This window comes from Falco biarmicus, chromosome 11 (genome assembly GCF_023638135.1).
Source record: "Falco biarmicus isolate bFalBia1 chromosome 11, bFalBia1.pri, whole genome shotgun sequence".
NCBI lineage: Eukaryota > Metazoa > Chordata > Aves > Falconiformes > Falconidae > Falco > Falco biarmicus.
This window is the reverse complement of record NC_079298.1, coordinates 4718548-4736990: the sequence shown is the minus strand read 5'-3', so window position 1 is coordinate 4736990 and position 18443 is coordinate 4718548. Positions and strand designations below refer to the sequence as shown.

The following is an 18443-nucleotide window of genomic DNA, read 5'->3' as shown; positions in this document are numbered from 1 at the left end:
GACCCCCTGATGGCACAGTTGTGTTGTAGCTGTACGTCAAGCTGAGCTGCCACGCTTGGGTATGCAGACTCCTGAATTCATTGTGGGGTGGGAACCAAAGAACAGGTGTTGTATGACCAGCAATTGCCATGTAAGATGACTTTCAGTACCGGCTGTCGGGGCTTTGAACATCACAATAAAAGTGATGGGTGCAGGCTGCCTGCTTTCTGGGATCCTGACTGCTGGTAGTGGCAGGGAAGAGAACTGGGTGCCTAATTTTGACGCTACATCTTTCCTCGTCAGCTGGGTAGGTGGCCAGGGTCTGGCAGTCTTTTTTTTTTGCAGACAGTCTGAATTGCTTATTGCTCTCCTGAATTTGCCCTGCATGAGCAGGTGATCTGAACACAGTTAAAAATCCGTGATGTCTCCGAGTGAACATCATGTTAGAAGTCTTAATATTGCCAAGCCTGAAACTGCTGCACAGCTTTTCATGGTGGCTTCAATAATAAAGTTCATGAACAGTGGCCCTTCAGCGGTCTTCTAGCTCAAAAATAATCCTTCCAAGCATAGGGGGGTGGAAATTTGTCAGCGCACAAAAAGTGGCACTCCAGCTCTACCTGTTCTTTGGGGGAAAAAAAAGAAAAACCCCAGCACCCTCAGTCTTCTCTGTATAGAATCCTGAATGTAGCTTTTTTTAATGAGCGCTAAATCCACAGCAAGAAAGAGTAGGGGGCCTGGGAACAGTCCGAGGGGGGCTGTTCCCATGTGCTGTTTTCCCCTGCTGCTTCGGCTGCTCGGCTGTGTTTTGTTCCCCTTAGCACTCTTGCATAGTTCAAAGTGGCTGCAGTGTCACCCTCTACAGAAGGCTGTGATTTAGTGGCTGAAGTGGTGTGTGTGTGCCAGCACAAGAATAAATAATGTTTGTGAGTTATGATTAAATCTTAGAATCGCATACAAGCGCAATTCCTTTTCTTCTCTGAGAGCCAGCTCAAGCCATTCTTGGAGACTTTCTATACTGTACCTCTGAAAAGGGCTCATTTAAAGAAAAATTCTCTGCAAGTAGAACCTGTTAGCTTTGATCCCGTATTACTAGACATGTTCCAAAGCTTGCTTAGATTGCACAGTGTTTTGAATACTGGTTACTTTTAACATGATTTTACTAAATATTGTAATTGACCTTTCACTAATAGAGAGCTACACTTGCACCAGCATCTGCTGCCAAGTGTTTTATGAAAATGGGCAGTAAATTATAAATCAGCTGTGATGTTAGCAGTTAGCTCCACAGTTTGTTATCAGAACCAGTGTTTTATTCAAAAATACAACTTTTTCTTTCAGGTTGCCTCTCTGAAGAAATTTGATTTAGCAACGTTTGATTTTATAACGGGGTGCGCTTTAATCTCGATAATGAAGAAAAGCAGAAGTGTGATGACAGTAACTGCAGATGACGTAAGTTGCTTCTAAAGGCATGTTTTACTTTTCACAGTACTTTATGCAAATGAGATAAAAAGATAGTTTTGTCTTATTTTGTAAGTGTCAGCTGACTTTGCTTTGGTTACTCGTTGGTTTCCTTAGAATTGTTTGCAGCTCATATAATAGGCAGAAGATAAGCCCAGCACATTTGAAAACAAATAAGCCAGCCCTGACACCATGAGACATTTAAAGGAGTCTTGTGCAGAGCATGTACCTCACAGGTCTTTGGTCAGTGTAACGCTGGCAGGCAGCAGGCAGTGTTTGCGTACCTTATGGAAGCTCTCTTCTGGATCCCATCTTTGTGCATATGCTGTACTTCTGTACTTACAAATGTTTCAGCATCTCTCCCCAGTGTACTTGCTGAACACCTAATGTGATGATGTGTATGTTATTCCATTACTACACTTGCTAATCATCATCATAATACCCTATTAATTAAACTCCAGTTCCCATTCTCTGGAGAAATGTATCAGTTTGTAATGATGGCATGATAACCACAGCCTTATTTGTCTTGTTTGTCACAGCTGAGGCTCGCCAAAAATGGAAAATCACATGGAATGTATATGAAAATACAGTGGAGGAGTGGAACCTGATAGCGTATCCTATAGCACTCCTTCAATAAGTGTTTCTTTTGGACCACATGTTGTACTGCTTCCTAGTCAGTTTGCCTGAGCACGATGCTTGTCTGCTCAGGCCTTGCTGATACAGAAGGCAGGCTTTCCTTTCTGGGCTTCCTTAGGAGTATTTTTGACCTGATTTTGTGCTGTGAAAGAGTAGGGTTTGGATCACTGAAGATCTCTAGCATATTTTTGGAAACACAGCATGCCAAATACGTTAAACTTCTATCTAGGTCATTATGATGTTGATGCCTTAGTAACGTCATGAATCTGCACCAGCATGCCTCGTAGCACTTCAGGCTATGTACAAGGAGTAGAGGAGCTGTGGGCCATGTTGTTTCCTGTCTGGATCCTTCACATGGTTGCGGGGTGAGCAAACAAGCAGGGAAAGCTGAGGAAACTAGTAGTATGCCTTTCTCCTGTCAGTTTTGTCTTTCCTTGCTGTGTTGAGATTCCTTGCTGAGGGTAAGAGAGCAGGCAGTACCACAGAGTTGTTTAATGCCCTCAGGACAATGGAGAACATACTTTCCATTAGAAACTATGAGGCAGCGGAGGAGTCATGCTACTTTGCAGTTGTTCATGAAGGATGTAATAAATTATTATGAAAAAATTATTATGAAAAATTAAACCACTTTTTTTTTTTAAAAAAAAAAAGTTACTCGGTGCTGGCTGGGAGAGCACAGTGGTAGCAGTTTGTAGGGAAAGTGAACCAGGGGATTTGGGGAGGCTGTAAAGTGGGCTTGGAAAGGTCTGTGAAGGGTGGAGAGAGCAAAGTGGAGATCAAAATTCAGGAGCAAGCAGAAGAAGAAAAATGTAGAGGGGTTGCCATAGATATACATGCTGATTGTAATAAACCTCCAGCTTCTACTGGTAGCTCATCACACACAATACAGAAATATTCTGATTTATATCGGACAACTATATTTGACTAGCTAAATTCTCTGAGTAAGACCAAAACTGATAACCCTTTTGCAGTGCTGTTGTTCTGTGAGAGGACTTCTGGCTTGGGTTTGAGAAGACTGACAGCCAATTCTGTGGTCATGGTGATGTTTTTAAATAAAAATCACTAGAAACTAGAAGAAAAACTGCTTTAACTGATCAAAACCTTTTTTTGAGACTGTTTCTACTAGCAATGCCATACGTAGTGCAGATTAGCTGGGAGTTCTTCTCACTGAGTTGCTCTTGGATGATTCAGGATGTGTCTTAAGTCCAGTATTCTTGGCACCTTTCTCTGCCTGGTGATTCATCAAAACAAAAAGTGGCAAACCAATGTGTTTGTGCTGTGGAGAGGAATGATCCTTAGGTGGATATCGAGTGGAATGTTCTCTGAGAAAGTTTGAAATATTAAAAGTTTAACATATTGCCAAAGTGACATACATTATTGAAATGTTTAGTTAGAATTAGCTGTTGAATTTAGCTTAGACAAGTTATGAGTGAATTTGCAAGTTCATTCATAATTTGATAACAGTGCAGCGCAGTCGGACTCTGCCAAGATTTCGTCATACAATTATTTTTTGTGAGTAGCTATGGCTGTAGAACAATTGAATGTGTTTCATCCTCATGGAGGAAAATATTTGTTTGCAGAACTTCAGTGGCTTTTCTGTTTTTGCAGAATGCTCTGGATTACCTGGAGTGTGGGCTGAGTAAGTCCTACAGTACTTCTACCCATGCTCTGGGCATAGACCTCTGGAGAGGAAGAAGATGCTGTTCTGGCAATTTGCAGTTACCACCGCTATCCCAACGACAAACAGAAAAAGCAAGGACCCCTGACAGAGACATTGTCTGCAGACCAACAACTCTGCCTTTGTTGACACCTCCAAGTATAGCAATCACCACTTACCAAGACTGGTAGGTTGTTTCCCTTGTTTATGAATCTCACACAGTTGGGGTTTTTAGTGTTTGGTTTTGTTTGTTTTGTGGTTTTGGTTAAAGTTGGTTTTTGGGGGGTTTTTTTCCTGCTTAAAGTTACTAGATAGTTGTTTTGAATATCTTAATCAGTATTTTTGATCTTGATCCGTTACCATGGATGTAAGTTTACAAAGTAATTGCCTTTTTTTTTTAAATTCTACTTCTGTTAAAACCTCTTCTGTTCACTTTTTTTGTGCATCTTCATGAAACTTTAGTGTTGTAAATTCTGAGCTCTGTCAGAGGATTTGTGTTTATTAGCTTTTTATGCACAGAAGAGTTCAGGATGGTGGTAGACTTTTCTACAACAGATTGGAGAAAGAGACTTTAGCTCTCTGGTTATTTTCTGTGCAAATGTTAGAAGAAAGGCTTGGAAAAGCATTTGACTTTGATGTTAAACTCAAGAAAAGTCCCCAAGAAACTATCAGAGAGCTGATTAAAAGGGGATTGCTAAGAGGTGAGCTCCAAAACAGAAACACAGGATGTTAAGTGCTACAACAAGGACGTTCATCTAGAGGGAGGAGGAGAAGACAAAGCCCCAAGTGTTCACGTGTTGGAATAGCAATTTTTAGGTTTTGGGGGTTTTAGGCTTTAATGGAATAGCAATTTTTAGGTTTTAATGGCAAAATAACGTTAGATGTCCAGCTTGCCATATGAATCTTGAAATGGCATTGCCATGCAACCTTAAACCTTGTATGCTCAACTTTGGAATTCAAGTGTTGTTTAGATTCTAATTTTTAAATGCTCCACTCTATTTCATTTGTTGGCTGCAAGACATGTTCATCATTTCCAAGTCTGATTCTGGTTTTAGCTTCTGTTAAGCTCGGCACTCTTCAGAGGTGGCATTTCAGTTTGCATTTGAACAATTACAGAGGATATCCTAAATTTGTTAGAATCCTTCAAAAACAGTTTTCCTATTGAAAATAGGATTTTTGAACTATGTACTTGAATAGATGAGATACAGAAATCAAAGAGGAATTAGCAGGAGCTTTTGTTCCATTTTTGCATTTAATTGCTGTGGATAAATTTAACAAAATGAGTTACCTAATTTCAGATGGATTGTGAATTTTGACAGTAAAAGGATTGGGTTACCTTTATAAGCATTTTACGAGTGCTCCTGTTTGCATACCTGCAGCAGATTGTAATCTTGACTGCAGGACAATTAGGAGCCTATGCATAAGGTGTGCTTTTAAGAATGAGTTAGTTCTGATCTTTGAATACACCTTCATACACGATTTGGGAAAATGCAAGGAATTGCAATGGATTTATCATTACTTTCCCTTGTAACACAAGGGGGCATTGCTGCTCCTCTCTTCCATTACAGCAGACTCTATGTATGCTGTTGTGTTGCACAAAATGTGTTTTCTTGAACAGTATGCCCACAAAGAGAAAATACTTAGAACTGATACTCAGGTTACTGCTCTTTCTTTACTGCTGTTAATCTCTTATAAGTGAGCAGATAGCTTCCAACTTCTCTGGCTCGCTTGACACTATCATATCTGTTTACATCCATGTAGCAAGTTGGGAGTTGCTGGTTTGTGTGACCGCAATGCAGAATGCGGTTCGAACACGTCTTCACACAGGCATCTTTGCATCCCCCTCACCTTTCTGACTTGGGCACCAGTTAGATTGACTGCTCTTACAGCCGGGCAGAAAAATGGTGTAATCTTTCCCATTTTCTCTTTAAGTTCTAGTCATCAAGTGCTTTTGATGAGGTTAGCACTGGTCTCTACCCCATGCCAGGCAGTTCCTTACCTACAAATTTGCAGTTACTTGAGGCCTGACCATGCTCCCGGGGGTGCAGTCATGGTTGAGGGTTTTTTTGTGTAGTAGCAGTGTAAGCCGAATCTGGTCCCCAGGCTGTTTGGGCTTGTATATTGTGGTTCAGTTCTGTATGAAGTATACCCCAGATGCGGGTTATATTTGTGTAAGCCCAGCATGTGCCATTGTGATGAAACAGCTTTGGAATGATATGAGCATTAAGAGACTCGGTGAGTGGGCAATAAAGTGATAGGAAAATTTCAGTGTAGATAAATACAATGTGATATATCTGAGTGTGAAAGAATTGTAGCTGCAAAACAATACTACTATGCAGGAGCAAGGTGCTGGGTATAGGATAGAAGTCCAATAGAGTTGTGAGTTCAGTGCTTATTAATGGTCAGAAAAAATCGAGTTAATTGTTAAAGATTTGAAGGAAAAGAATAGTGGATAAAAGAGAACATCAGGATGCCATGGTGGGAACCCATTACTGGTCACATGTTGAATATAGTGTACAGGTCTGGTCCTTCCTCTCAAAAAAGGGTATAGCAGAACTAAAAAGAGTTAAAGGTTTCTAAAATGATCAAATATATGGAACAGCTGCTGCACTGGGATTGTCCAAGGAGGCCTGAACTCTTCAGCACAGAAAAGACACAGCTGAGCAAAGGGACAAAACCAAGATATTATAAGTGGTATGAAGAGAAGAGGTAGTTGGTCTATTGCTTATTGTCCCATCTAATATAAGAAAAAGGGGCCATCAAATAAATTGGCAGGCATGAAGCAAGTGCAAGGAGGTCGTTCTTCATGCAGTTTATAGCTATGCTGTGGAACTTCGTGCTGTAGGGGAGACCGTAGATGCTAGGAGTTTGAGCAGGCTTAAGGGAAAGCTTAACAGATCCTTGGAGGAGCAATCTGTTGTGGTTTCCTTCTGAATACATAAACTCCATCTCTTGTTCAGCTTCTGAACTGCAAGTTGTTTAGAACTGGGGAAATATTTGAGGGGAAGTATATATGTTCGCTTTCTGTTCCTTTCTGTTCTGTGCTTTTAATATCTTGTGGGAGACAAGATGATGGGCTAGATGTACCATTGGCCTGACCAGTAAGACCATTCTTTGAATATGTCTGGGTTTTCTTTATCACCCCACTTTATCTTTCCTTGGAGCTTTACTAAAAATGCTGAGGCCACTGGCAGAAAATTCACATGTTTTAAGCAATCGGGGCGGGGGGAAGGGCTTTACCTGTAGGTGAGCCTAATGCCATTAAACAGTGTAAATCTCAGACTGGGTCAGGAAAGAGGATACTCCTTGTGAAAAGGGTATCCAGCTCTTAGTTTCATAGGATTATAGGATAATTCAGGCTGGAAAGGACCTTGGGAGGTTTCTAGTCCAAACCTTGTTTGATGTGAGATCAGCTGTGAGCTCAGACGTGGTTGTGCAGTGGGGTTTATGTGCTTTGATCTTGAAAACCTCCAAGGATGGAGACATCAGATCTTCTTTGGGCAACCTGTTCTGCTGCATGACTGTCTCAGAAAAAAGCCTCAGTATGTCTGGTCAGAACCTGTCTTGATTTGTCTTCTGCCAGTTCTCTTGTGTTTCCCAGCATTTCAGTGGAAGGTAATGGCAGCGTGCTGTTCCTTCGAAGCGTGGCGTGTATCTTTTTTAGTCCACAAATCTACCGCATTAATGCAGCACCAAATATTCAGATTGCGCTGCTTTAGACACCTGTCTCCGGACCATGGAAATTGTTCACTAAATTTGTTCCCTGAGTTTACCTTGAGGATGCAGAGGTTTCCTGACCTCTGTATGTTCCCAAAGGTAGACAGTCTTGCTACTGGTTGTACAAGGTCAAATTCATTGGCAGTGTTACGGTGGTAGAGTTAGTGAATCATGCAAAAAGATGCTCTTCACTGAAATGTAAATGGCCTTGGTATAAGACATTTGGGGTCCATACAGCTAAAATGCATAAACAATGTAAGGTCTAGATTTAGGTATTCTATAAGGTAAATCAACGTAACTCTTATGTGCCCAATAGAAATTGTTTAACAGTCACTTAGTACGTGGTGGTTTTATTCCTGAGGGTTTGCAGAGCTGTAGCTTGGAGATGCTTTTCACAAGAGATCAGTAGGACTCGTTCAGAAATGTGTAGGTTTAGCCAAGCTTTCTGTAATCTATTTCTGTGCATATGAAACCCCAAAGACAGATGTGAAACATCTCATTATTATGACATGAAAAATTATTTCTAGAAATAATGTCTTTATTTCGTTTGTCTAGTGTGCATAGTAGCTATCATCTTTTTTTTTTTGTAATGGCTGTAAGATTTTTAAAGAGCTTCCTAGTGATACTGTGATGACAGTTAACTTCCCATGCTGATACCCAAGCTCCTCATTACACAGTTATACTTAATGTATGTTCAGAAACGCATATGAAACTTCTAAAGGGACACTGTCTCTTTTATTAGGACAGGTAGGGTGGAAGTGAGGCTTTCCATGCATATTTCATACTGAACAAAGAAGTCACTTCAGTTTGAGGTTTTGTTTCCTATTTGTGCAAGCCATTGTAGTCTTTGTAGAAATTTATCATCTTAACCAGAAAAACAGTGATGAAGTTTCTGGAGAGGCAGGGCTAAGTCAGAACCTGATCATCAGGGGTTTGCTCTGAACTGTGAGGGGCAAAAGCTCTACATCTGCTGGGGTTATTTCTCTTTTCTCCTGTTAACTTGATTAAATCCCTGGAGGAACTCTGACAGTGTGTATTTGGGGTGTGCATTCTGCCGAGCCATTTTTCCAGTTCTTCCTTTTCCTGTTAGCACCAAATGTCTGCTATACGCTCATTTATATTTTTATTGTTCTTGTGCTGGAATGCTGTTTTGCTTTCTTCTGGATGGTTTATTTAGGCTCACTGATCTCCATTGCTCCAAAGCATTTCACTGTTTGTGCTCTGTATTGAACAACATACCAAATGGCAAGTATCTAAATTATCAAATGAGATTTTTGAACCGAAACCCTAGAGGAGAGTTTGTGTAATAATATATCTGTGGTTCTTCCTGGACCAATTTAGGGGATGCTGCACCTGTGAAATACAATGCTTCCCAGTACTACCCATGCAGCTTGCACAGCTCTGAATGTTGCCAAGCTCTTTGGAAAACCTTACCTATCAATGGAGAATATAGTCAGATTACAGTAAGACAGCTTCAGTGCTTTGTTTTCTTTTAAAAATATTTTTCATGGTTTGATCATCACTGAGATAGTACAGAATTCAACATCAGTGCTGTGCTACAGACTGTGTGCTAAGAATGCACTGACTGGAGATTTAGCTGTTCCTGGGATTGCGTAACTGTGGTTTGAAGAAAAGAGTAACAGTTCAAATGTAGAACATATTATTTGGGAGGGGTAGAGGAAAACAAGCCTATTCCTTCTTTAAGTAGCTTTTCTGCCACGTTTTTTCAGAAATCACCTTAAATTTAACTTCCAGTGATAATACAAAAGTAAGAACTGTGAGAGGGTGAGCCATGACTTACATAATTTTTTTAACTTCAGATACATAGGAACCTAAAAAATAAAGCTGCTCCAGAGTTGTTTGTTTTCATTTCTTTATTAGAATTTTGTTTTCTTGAGACCAATGCTGGTCTGACAAGATCTATAACCAGCAAAGAAAAAAATGGGCAAGCTGACTCCAAAGCAATAATTCTAAGCCAGCTGCAATGTAATAATATTTTGTGTGAAAATGGCAAAGCAGTACACATACGAAATAGCTTTCATGAATCATGCAAGGGAAGAAGTACGTAGGATATAGATCTTCAAGTGGCAATCTGAATGTGGAAGCCTTATAAGCTGCTTTTGCACAAATTTTGTCCATATTTTCATGAAAGTTGTTAAAATGCTTTCTGCAATCCTGCTCCATATTTTGTAACTGAAGCTTTGTGCTGATAAATGCGGGCAAGAGGGAAGAACGAGGGTGTGAAGTATACATTTGTAGCTACACTTAGAGCCTCCAAAACAGTTCTCTTACCTTATTTTTTGATGCTCACCAGCTCCTGTGTTAGGTTTGACAGCTAGCTTTTTATTTACACCATTTCTACACATTTGACTCGGATCTGTGGGGATATACTGACAGTTTTGCATGAAGTTTCAATGTTGATACAAAACCAAGTTTTATGTTGAGTCCAAAAGCGTAAGGAAATGAAGGTCTTAAGAATTGCTATGGTTAATATCTAAATATAATCAGGAGTGCTCTTTTTCAGGGCATAGAGATTAATTAAATATTAGGACTACAGTATTAAATGCTAAATCGAAATATGTGTCACTAATTGTCCAGTGCAAAAGCTACCTTGCTCTTCTGCAAAAGCAAAATGAGAACTCACTCGGTTCGAAGGAAGTTGTCTGCTAACAGAGCTGGTTGCTATTTGAGTCACATTGTTGCCACTTAGTAAAAACATTAACCATTAGTCTGTCTTTACTTTTTCAGATATTTTTTTTTTACAGCATACGTAATTAATCAGCAGATTAGTGTTTTGTGTGCCTGTGAGCATGTTGTGTTGTTGCTAGCCATTTGTCAGTGACCAGGTCTATAACTTGCTTTCTTCTGAAACAATTTTATTGTGCGGGTTGGTGGTCACAATCTAAACAGAAAATATGAAGGGATTGATCCTTTTTCCCATGTCCATCTGAAAATCTTCCTGAAGTTTAGGTGTGCAATGAAGGTTGTGTGAGTGCATTACTGCATTCTGAAGTCTGCGTGCGCAGTGAGGGCTGATGCGTGTATGTAGTGTCAAATCTATGCTTGTAGTACTGCGCGTTGTTCTCCAGATGGTGATCGTGGGCAGTAAATTAGATGCAACGTTAAAAACAAAGCAAAAAAGAAAAATCAGTATTAGTTTTTGAGCAACTGAATCTGAGATCAAACCTTCAGTAGAAATGCTGACTTCAGCTCAGGCCAGCTCGTAGCCACTGTGAAGCTGTTAGGCTGGTTGCAATTAATTGAGGGATAGACGTGGAAAGTTAGAATGATAAAGGGGATGGAGATTTGCATGGAGGATTAAAAAGGATAATAAAACCGTATTCAGGCTAGTAAACTAAGCAGAAGGTCATATGCCCAGTCGGTGCTTTACATGCTTGAAATCTGTAAATCCCATGGAATGAAAGGAAATATTTAGGGTAATAGGAAGCTTAAGCAGGAACAGTGAGATGAAAACCAGAAGTTCAGAAGGAGTAATGCTGTTTTGGAGAAGTGTGGGGCTTTTTTCTTGTGTTTTTTTAAATGTTTTTTCAGACTACGGGATAATGCCCTGTGAAATAGGTTGAAGTCTTATTTCTTAGATCATTTCAAATTCAGCTAGGTAAGAGCTGAAGAAATATGCTACAAGCTTGGAATAGAAAAAAAATAGATGAGCTGGCTTCCTGTATGATGTGAAAAATAAAAACCTAGGAGAAAAAAACCCAAACCTTAAAAACATGTGTTTTATTTTTATACCTATATTTAAAATGTCTTAAATCACAGAATGGTTGAAGTTGGAAGGAGCCTCTAGAATCATCTAGTCCAAAATGTTTATTATTCCTATAAATCACATAATTTTTTTTGTTGTAATAAAGCAGGATCAATTATTCTGATTGAACATGCTTCCTGTATTTCAGAAGCCTATACCACATTTCTGTGGGGCGTTTACTTACCTTGAAAAAGGAGGTCAACGGTATTTGTCATAACATCTCATATATTCTATAGGGAAAATAGTTTTTAATTACATTGTGCTGTTTCTGGAAAATGTATATGATAGCTTAGGTTTGAAAATCAGACTGACTGTGATTTGTCCTAAGTTTCCTAACAATATGAAAGACATAGAGAGCATTGAAGAATGTTAGATGTGGAAACAGTCCTAAAGGATTTCATCAGCTCAGTGCTTTTATTTGTTCTTCAGTAGGTAGAGATATTATCCGGTACATTTTAGAGATGGCTTGTTCCTGGTGCTGAACACTGGTAGGAGCTTGGACTGCTAGGGACGCCTCAAGATAGTTTTTGAAAAGCTGAAAATGTTTGTTGCGAGATAGTTCGTATGTTGTCTGCAGGTAGATCATAAAAATTACATAAAGTTGTTCACTAAGGCTTGAATCTGTTTGAGCTCACCAAGGTGAGAAGTAAGAGCTGCTTGTCTGGTATGGGAAGAGGACATGCCTTGAATTTGTTGTCATCGTTGCTCCCCACCCCAGCTTCTTTTTAACACCTCACAAAGATGTGGAAAAATAAATGTAAGTAAGCGAGGTAATTTAGAGAAGTGCCTTCTCTAAAATTTTGTTATTTTCTCCCTTTGTAAGATGTTTCCACCAGAGGATATCCCATCCTCACCTACCTGGTTGTGAGGATGGTGGTTCTTAGTGACCCAAGAACTATGTAGAGCAGAGGATCAGTCAAAGAAACATAACTAGCAGTGAGGCTGTTGGCACTCACACTTAGCCTGCTTCCCTGGCTCTGCTACAAGAAGGCTGGTTTGTGGGGGGTCACTAGTGGACCCCCGTCCTCATCTGACATTACGCAACAAATCCTGTAGATCTCTTTATAAAAACAAATCACAAGAATCCTTCAGAATAGGAAAAAACGGTGGGCAACCTAAATATACAGGGGTCACTGCTTGTTTTATGCATAGTACAAAGGCAAACCTATCTAAAAAAACCAACTGCTGCAGAGATAATTCGTGCTATCTCTGAGTTATCACTGAAGTTATTTTCTCAGCTAAAAATATACAGATAAGTGTTTTGACTGCCTATATTTAGACATTGTCTCTTGCTGTCAGTTTTTGAAGCTCTTGGATCTTCTCATTTGGCATATTTTTTTTTTATTTTTATGTTTTCTGCAAGGCCTAAATAGAAGAAGTATGATTTATCTGTGGTGTAGTTGGTGTAGAGGAATTTTAAGAAGAAACATAATGTTGGATTAGTCATAAGTTTTGAATTTAAATTGTCATTATTTTATAAAGTATTTTTGTACACAATTTGTATTTGTTGGTGTAACATAATCTTTTTCTTAGTTTGCATTTATTTGATTTGTTGGATTTTAGTCTGCTTATGTGCTTAAAATGATAGCATCCCCTTTTTGTATGAATTGCAAGGTGAGCCCAGTAATTTTATTGAAGATGATCCTGAAGTTTGGTGCTGCCAGGTTTGCCTGGAGATACTAGTCGTTCAAAACAGAGGTAGCTGTAGGCACACAAAAAAGGCTTTTAATGATTCAATTATAATTATATACCTCAATGCAGAATTAAATAAGACATCTTGAAATGTATCTAGAATGGAAAGAAATGAGTCATTGTTAATTAGCAAAAGACAATGGAGCTTCTGAAGTATTATGTTCAACCTTCATCTTCCCAAGAATATAAAATACATGGAGATTATGGAAATACAGTTGATATAAAAGCTGAATCAGAGAAGAGTTTGACACAACTTTCTTTTATCTTCAAAATTTTGTCTATTGATAACTTCATCTGAAAGGAAAGATCAAACCCAGTTTGCTTTGTTACCTGGAGAGCTACCTTCTGGTTCAGCTGATCCTTGGCATTAGTTACCATTTTGTTCAGTATTACACCATGGTGGTCTGTTTTGTGCTCCTGTGCAAGCACAGAAGTCGTTTTACTGTGAAGGCCCGTGTACCTCTAAAACCCACAACAGAATAAAAGCAAATGTCATGTGCATCAAAAGGGTCTGTGTTTCCCAGTCCCCCCCAGTTTTCTTCCCGTGTGTGCTTGCTGGCGGTGGGCAGCCATGTCCCTGCCGCATGGTGACCAGCGCTATGTGTGGCATGTGCCTACGTGGTTTTTCAGTGATGCCTTGAACTATCGCTGGAGCTCTGGAATACAGTGTAAGAGAAAGAGTGAATCCTGGCCTGTGTATCAGTTTAGCTGTGACACGTGGCCTGCACACTGTCATATGGCCTCTCGTGTCTTTACACTAGAGCAGAAGCCATGGGGTACAACATATTTGAAATGGATTACAGAGCGGAAAAGATGAGTGTGTTGTTACCTGCTCTAGGTTGCTGTAGGGCTGCGATGTGAATCTACTTTCCAGCATTGTGCCATGGCCATTTAACAGACGACCTCCTCCAGCAGCCCCCATCCTGGATGTTGTATGTCTGGGAAGTTTCAATGCTTGGAGTTTGATTCCACATACCGTGCATTCATCTCCCCGCCAAAATTCAGCAAAGTCCACTTATAGATCATGTTTCTAAATACTTGTAACCAGGCTATTAAATCAGATTACTTAACAGTCTGCTACCAGCCTCAGTCACGTTCTGCAGGTTCTTACCATGTCTGCTCCTTCAGGAGGCTCATTACCTGTCTCTGGACACTCTCTTTCCACCAAGAAAAACGGGAGACGACTTATATACTTGGACAGGCCACAGCCACCTCCTCTCTTCAACCTTGCTCTTATTGGCACTGGCAGTGCACTGATCTCTAGGTTTTTGGCTGTGAATGTATTCCTTTAATTAAGCTGTAATGGACAAAGCTGTGTGTGAATTCTGACAGTTGCGCACAATGCATGTTCTATTTTTTCTCAGCACCAAAACATGAGGCGCTTGGCAAAGCTGGGGGTTACAACCATGCTGTTGAACAGTAAATGTAGTGAGGTTTACCTGTTTGTGTTGGTTTGGGTTTTTTTAAGGAAAATTTTTTAAGGAAAAATAATCATGAATAAATGCACATATAGGCCAGATACTGTTTAATTTGTAAGAGCTGATAAGGTGTAGATGATCTGAAACACAAAGTAATTAAAATATCTTGCATGTATGTCTTGTATGACAGGAGGCACAAATAACCTGACAAAGTGGGTGCCTGAATTGGTTACACAGTATTATCTGTTATCAGTAAGAACATTCCTCTGAAAAGAGCAATATTGGTTTTTTTTCATATTTGTCATTGTGTCATTATCATTCTAGTTACATGGAAATTACAGATACTCATGTTTGTCTGCATTTCATATTAAAAAAGGAGGTTACCAGTGACTGAAGTACTGTGGGTGATACTGGCCAGTAGCTGCGGTGCCCGTAGCTGCCTCTGGACGTGGGCGCGGAGGCACCTGCAGCGGCACCTAGACCTGGGCGCAGAGGCTTCTCTGCATGGTGCTGAGCAAAGACCTGATCCTGGCTTACGAATGTTGGTGACTCATGCAAGATGAGGTGCTTAGTCACAGGCAAATTCGTGGCAGAGACAGGTGCAGCTAACGCTAATCACAGTCAGATAACACCCTGTGGAGTGAATAAAACAACAGCCTGGTGAGAGGCGAGCTAGCCTGTCCAGGCAAATCCCTTTTTAGAGATTCCTTCATGCATCTCTGCAGCAGCATAAAGCCTGGTCTCATCACATTGGATGTAAAGGGTGTGTGAATTTCTAAGACTGTTTTGCCTTGGCTTCTCTTTTCCCTGGAGTTACCCCCAAGGTCTCTGCTTGTGAAGAATGAGTTGGCTTATTGAATTAATAGGTAAAATATTAATCTATAGCTCCAAAATGAGAAAATAATCACAAGTAATACAGGTGGGTCCAACATATGTGATTACTCACTATGGATAATACAGAAGGCATTTAAATACTCTCCGAGAAATACTCTCAATCAAACACAATCAAAGTTGCTAAGGAAATTACCATTATCAATAAGGTATCTTATATCATGCTCTGAGGGCTTATAGTATGTGATATATATTTTTATATATATTTATGTATAAGTAATATTTCCTCATATGTATTTACTGGGAGATAAGGAAAAAATGGCATTGTAGCATGATAAGAAAGTGTACTTTTTTTGTTTAAACACTGAAAAGTGCACGGAACTCAGATAAATTGTGTGTGTCTCTTTCTATGGTGCGATTTACTATGGAAGAAAATGTACCAAATCAAGTTTAGGACTAAATGACAGGTGAAAGGTGTCAGGCTTACCGTTACTACTAACTTTTCCATCCATGTTCTGAATGCAAATAATTTCTCTGTGACAGAGGACACCTTGTAGTGCACTACTCAAACAGTACAATGATGTGGTTGACGTAGACTACTAATTCAGTGTGAACAGATGAGCCACTCAACTCTCTCAAGGTATCTTTATTAAAGATGGAGCTCATTTATTTGTGACTAATCTGAAAAGTATTCTGGATGTTCTTGACAGTGTTAGATGCTTTAAAGACCTTAAAACTTATGAAATCGTACACAGAGCCTGCAACTGCTGGGTGCTAAACCAAAACCTAATGTGTTAGCTGCTTATTGAATGAGAAATAGCCCTGTCAAAAGCAACTGGATGCTAATGGAACAGGAAGAGCTCAAAAGGTCACCTTTGGTATAGGGTGGGTCCCGTTCAACCTTTGCTAAGCTCATAGATGTGGGTAATTTCTCTGTGCTGGTGTCCTGACTCCCTAAAATGCGGACCTTCCCGGTTGCTGCTTTCTTCTGCAGTTGGCTCAGCTCTTACACTGCAAACCAAAGGGTTGCTAGGTACTGTGGTTCTGTCTTCTGTGACCGTTCATAGTGCTCCAAAACATCGCTTTAAAGGCCTATGCAATCAGAAAATTTCAGAGGCCCCTAAATCTGTGGGAATGGAGACACAAACTATATAACTTTAAAATATTAAATATAGAAAAAACTTATCTTCCAATGGTAATATAAATTGCAGTTAACTGTTGCTTCTATTTTTTTGCCTCTTAAATATGGGAAATTTGTCATTTAAACCAGTAATAATGATGTATTTCTGCTTCTCATTCAGCATCTCAGTGTCTGGAGACTTGCAGGAAAGTATAAGAAAAATTGTTGAACATGTCATTTAGAGATTTCTGTCATGGAGCCATCTTCTAGAAGCTGTAGCTTGTGAGACAGCAGGCATTGCAATTGAGCAAAGGTGGGCTTCCCCCCCCCCCCCCAAACACACACACTTAAAAAGGTACAAACTGAACACCAAAAAGCCTCCCACTTCTGAGCCAAAGAGACTTTTCTGCTTTGGGCTTTGCTTAGTCTTCTATTAAAGAAGACATTATTAAGGGAGGGTGGAAGACATTTCCTACATTAGCACCTCTTCACAGCTTCCAGATAGTGTTTCTTTGCTGTTACATTTACGTTACTGTTAAGCCCTAGGTTTGTATTGCTTGGTTTGGAAGTTTGATCACTGTGCTGCGTTGTGGCTCTTGTTTACTGCATTGTAGGAAGATGTGGCTGATCAAATGCATCTCAAATTAGAATGGTGAATTCTTATTATTCAGGCTAAATAACTATTTTGAAGCATCAGAATTTGGTATGATGGTTCGTAGGTATATGTTTAAGTAGAGGCTATAAGACTTGTTGCTACTCTAAGGGAACTAAAAGTAAAATTGGGATTAGGATGGGGTGGAATTAACTAACCCTAATTCTGCCTAAAATATAACCAGTAGCTCTCACTGGTGGGGTGGACATAGTGTGCCTCTTGGTTGTAACAGAAAGGAAATCAAGAAGGCATGAAGTACACATTTTGTCATTTCCTCTTGTAACAGTCTCTTCAGCTTATACTCTTCACCTTTATTTTCCCTTTTCCCAGCAGCTGTTTTGTCTAGAGAACTAACTCCATCACTGAAAAGATTTAAATTCTCCACCACAAACACATCCTTATGTATATAACACTGGCTGTACAGCTGTTTTTTCGTTTTCTTGGAATCTTTTCCAGGTTTTAGCAATGTTGCATCCAGCTCTTCTTTTCACATCAGTGTCTCCTTCCCACCTCTTTCTTACCAGCCATTGCTCTGATTAAAGCCTTGGCTGTCGTTTCCTATCCTTGCTTTTTGATCCACAGCGACTTCCATTTTCACTGAAGCACTGTTCCTTGGCATCTGTTTTCCTGGCCACTTACCTTTCCTTAGTTCCAGTTTGTTGATGTATTTTTTTTTTTTTTTTGTCTTGCACTAAGTGTCCTCCTAGACATTCCCTCTTGTTTGCTTCGCTTACCTCCCCCTTGCATCTTTGCCTGTCTCCCATTGCCTGGATTGCACTTATTTATTCCCAGCGCTGGCTCATCTCGGAAATTACATCTTCTACCTTAGGCATCGAACTGAAGATCGCATCCATGTCAGACCTGTGACATTTCCATTGCAACTTTATTCCCTCCGCTACTGGAGCCTTTTTAACTGAGTTCTTTTCCAGTATAAGTGACTATACCCATATTCTTGACTCTCTCTGCTACCTCCTCTTTTCCTCTGCTTTCTCTATTCATGTGTCTTTATTGGTTTAGTCCTAAAGAAAATTATAAATTTATAGCTTTTTTTTCTCCCTTCCCTTGGTTTATTTTTCTCCTTTTCCTCAGAACCTTGTTCAATCCTTTCACAAAAACAGGCGTTCCTCAACTGCTCTCTTCCTCTGAACTCATCACTCGCTTCAATGACCCAATTCTAATTCCAATTTCTAGTTTCCTGCATGATCACCTGCTCTGATCAACCCTTTTCTTTTATAATGGAAATATGATTTAGCTGACCTGTTGGAGGGGGACAGAGATTTCACTGTCTCCTACTCAGGATCACATTGCCCTTTTATCTCTCTCTAATAGCACTAATTGGCTTCTAGAGTTTCTCTCCTGGAAGCCTATCGTAGATTCTCCCAACCCATCTTCTACCCTGTGTGCTTGGCAGAAATCCAGATATTAAGTAGCAACAGTGCTGTGAGATTGCGTAATGTTGCCGGCCCAATAGGCATTTTTACATCAAATATGTTCAAATTGTAGTCTAAAAGAAAGAAACT

At 39.8% G+C, this 18443-nt stretch overlaps 1 protein-coding gene across 1 annotated transcript in view; it reads left to right on the top strand.

Moving 5' to 3' along the window:
- Window positions 1-18443, top strand: part of PDE4B (phosphodiesterase 4B) — a 216464-nt gene that overhangs the window by 25290 nt on the left and 172731 nt on the right. The window contains exons 2-3 of the mRNA XM_056355648.1: window positions 1315-1425; window positions 3679-3914. Coding sequence (XP_056211623.1) covers window positions 1384-1425; window positions 3679-3914 — 278 coding nt within the window. The 5' untranslated portion in view covers window positions 1315-1383. The remainder of the gene's footprint in view (window positions 1-1314; window positions 1426-3678; window positions 3915-18443) is intronic.